Source organism: Physeter macrocephalus, chromosome 20 (genome assembly GCF_002837175.3).
Source record: "Physeter macrocephalus isolate SW-GA chromosome 20, ASM283717v5, whole genome shotgun sequence".
NCBI lineage: Eukaryota > Metazoa > Chordata > Mammalia > Artiodactyla > Physeteridae > Physeter > Physeter macrocephalus.
In genome coordinates this window covers 36093518-36096694 of record NC_041233.1, presented here as the reverse complement: position 1 = coordinate 36096694, position 3177 = coordinate 36093518, and the positions used below count along the sequence as shown (strand labels likewise).

General features: G+C 57.0%; 1 protein-coding gene across 1 annotated transcript; it reads right to left on the bottom strand.

Annotated features, from left to right (window-relative positions):
• Positions 1 to 215: 215 nt before the first annotated feature.
• On the bottom strand, positions 216 to 1190 carry LOC112067095 (zinc finger protein 488-like). Its single transcript, XM_024132034.1, has one exon. It carries the CDS (start codon positions 1188 to 1190, stop codon positions 216 to 218), a length of 975 nt encoding a protein of 324 aa, XP_023987802.1.
• Between the last annotated feature and the right edge of the window lie 1987 nt (positions 1191 to 3177).

Sequence of the window (3177 nt, the reverse complement as noted above, 5' to 3'; positions counted from 1 at the left end):
CCATTAGCAAAGCGCCTCATTTCACGACTTTTACTTCCTTTAAAGCACGTCCTGGGGGCGGGTTGACTTTTTCCAATTATGATTGAGCTGTTCATCCTCAAATACCCAAGGAGACAGCCCTGCGGACAGCTATGACCGGTCTTTTCGGAGGAAGGCCCCGTGAGCCTTCTCAGCCTCACGACCGCGTGCTGGACGCCCTTGCTCCAAACCACCTGTTAACTGTGAGAAGTCATGTGCCGGGAGAGATGGTGGCGCTCGCGGAAGTACTCGTGGCAAACGGGGCACGTGAGGGCCTCTTCCCTCAGCCTCTTGGAATGCAGGTCGGGCCCCACGTGCTCCTTTTTGTGGTGGGACCGCATGTGGAAGACCAGGTCGGATGTCAGGCGGAAGGAGAGGTTGCACTTGGCGCACCAGTTCTGGGTGGACAGGCCCAGGGAGGTGAGCGCGGGGGGCAGCAGGGCCCAAGAGGCGGTGGAGGAGCACGCCGGAGGTGTGGGCATCCGGGCCGTGGCACGCTTGAGCCACAGCATGGGGTCACCCAGGAAAGTGCTACACAGAGGAGCATTTGGTGGCACCATGTGCAGGTTCCAGAAATCACCCACCAAAAGCTTGGAGTTGGAAAGTCGACCCCAGCAACTGACATCTACTGGGTTGATGAGTCCCAGCAGCTCCCCCAGGGCGTCTACAGGTCCGCCTGCCTGGAAGACAGAGGCTGGCCCCGGTCTCCCTGCTGGACTCCTGGTTGGCTTGCTGAAGGCACTTCTCTGCTCCCCGCGGGCTCCACTGGGCCACACTGAGAAGCAGGTGATGCTAGCCGGGTCCCTGGGGATGTCCAGGGTCAGCTGCTGGGGGCCAGGCTGGCCTGCAGGGCCACTGTGCACCCTCTCCTGGGCCTGCCTGCCCCCAAGCCTCCTCTTGAGCTGAGGCACCTCCATGAAGGCGCTCTGCCCCTGTTCCCAGCAAGCCTTCTGGGGCATCAGCTTTCCCAGCCTGAGCTTGCCCGGGGCTGCTGACAGTGCCATCTCGGCACAGGCCTCACCCCGGCCACCGCTGCCCGGGGCAGCCTCAGAGCCCAGGCAGTTTGTTTTCTCCAGCAGCACTGTCTTGTGGCCCCAGCCCTGCTCGGGTTCACTAAGCCGCCATCTGTTTTCAGCTGAAGGGCTCCGCAGAGCTCCCTTCCCGGCAGCCATGGGGACCGCAGGGCCTGGGCCAGCTGAGCAAGGTGGATGCTCCAACAGCTGTCAGTCTCTGAGGCTTCTGGGCCCGGGGAGGGGCCGTGAGATTGAAGGGCTCCCCTGGTGCTTGGGTCGGCACACTCGGACCACAGGGCTCTGCAGAGAGAGGAAGCAAAAGGCAGTGAGAAGTGTGCTCTCCACTCAGGGACGTACAGGAGCACGCAGGTTGTAGGAACGTATAGAAAGCCTTCTCTCACCTGGGACCTTGGTGTCTCAGGGCAGGTGCTGATAGGAGCATGAACTTGGGGCAGACAAGTGTCCATGTGAGTCCAGGCTCCGCCAGTCCTCAGCTGTGTGATGTTAGACAAGCAGCCCTTCTAATTAATCTTCTTGGCTAACTTGGCAAGAGACAGGTTTTGTCCTTTGCATCCAAAGAATCCTGACTACTACAGATGCAGCAACTCACCCTGACTCAGAGCACAACGCTTTCACCTCCAGGTCTCCATCAGGGGGAAGGACCACAGCGCACAATGCTCCCACCCAGAGGCCAGGCTCAGTACTGCCCCCCATCTGTCAACCTCCAGGCAGCAGTTGCTATCTTTTAACAGCGACACAAGGCCTCTACCAGTCAGTCTGACTTGGTTGACAACTCTAGTATGTTTGCACCCTGCTTCACAGCAGACTTTTTTCCTTGCTGCTCTGCATGCCAGCTTTCCTCACAAATCATCAGATGTGCTTGGACACTTAAAACCCCTGGACACGGGACCTGCTGCAGCACAGGTGACCAGAGGGTAAAAGCTGGACAGTAACATCCAGACATGGCGGGTTGGGTCTGGAGCTGTTCCTGTTCCCTGCTCCCACACCTGGGGGCAGCCATCTCTCCACCAGGCCCTGCCCCTGCACCAAGTGTGGGTCTCCCTCTCCACTCTTCTGAAGTGACCACAATTTCTCTTCACACATTCATCCACTTGCTTCTCCTCTGCTCACCTGTCAACTGTCAAATGCCCTCTTGTGACAACCTGTTGGGCACTAACAGGTGAATCAGCCTCTGCTTTGCCCTTGAGGTGCTCACGGCTGCAGGGGAGACACACAATGGCCATAACTGAGGGTGGCACCCAGGAGGAAAGGGAGCCATCAGCCCTTCTGGGAAGACATTCATCCCTGCCCTTCCCTGATCTGCTCCACCAGCAAGTTCTTGAGGCTTGCAAACCCATCTTCAAGCGCCCCCTCAGCTTGTGAGAGGTTTCCTGGACCACAATCAGCTGAGTGTTCCGAGTATTCATCATTAACAAATATGTATCCTGAGCCCAGGAGGACCATGAGGAGGGTATAGCTCCGCTCCTTCCTCACAGGAACATCACTTGAGTTCAACTTAGCTCCTCCCTCTCGCCCGGCCTCCTGCCCCACCTGTAAAAGGAAGCACAGGTGCCTGCCCTCCTTCTCACTATCTTGGCAACAGGAGTCTGTCACACATGTTTTGCATATGTCACCTCCTTCCATCTTCAACACACCTGGAGGGTCATCACCCTCTTTCACAGATGAAGAGGACCCAAGTCCTGCAATACTAAGCATCCTGCCCCATGTCGCCTGCAAGGATGAGGCGCAGCTGGGATTGAAACCCAAGTGTGTGTCCCCAAGCCTGCTTTGGTTGCACTGGCCATGTCGCCCTCCCAGAGCCCCCAGAGGTAAATACCAAGTCAACCATGTGACCCAAACACCAAATGAGGGCATGTTGAGGGTTTAGGTCTCCTTTTCCTGCCTCCTCTCCAACTTCTCCCAAACTTTTACCCCATCAAAAAGTCAGATTCTCTGTCTAACCCCTGAGCTTTCAACAGCTCCTGAGGAAACTCACGCCAGTGTTACCCTTCATCCCACTCCTGTGTGACCCTGGGATTCATTTTCCGTTTTATCCTGAAAGCATGTCCACTGTGCCACCAGGGACAACTGAGCCTCTCCTAACATCCTTTCCAAACTGATTCCTCAAAGGAGATGCCATTGACAT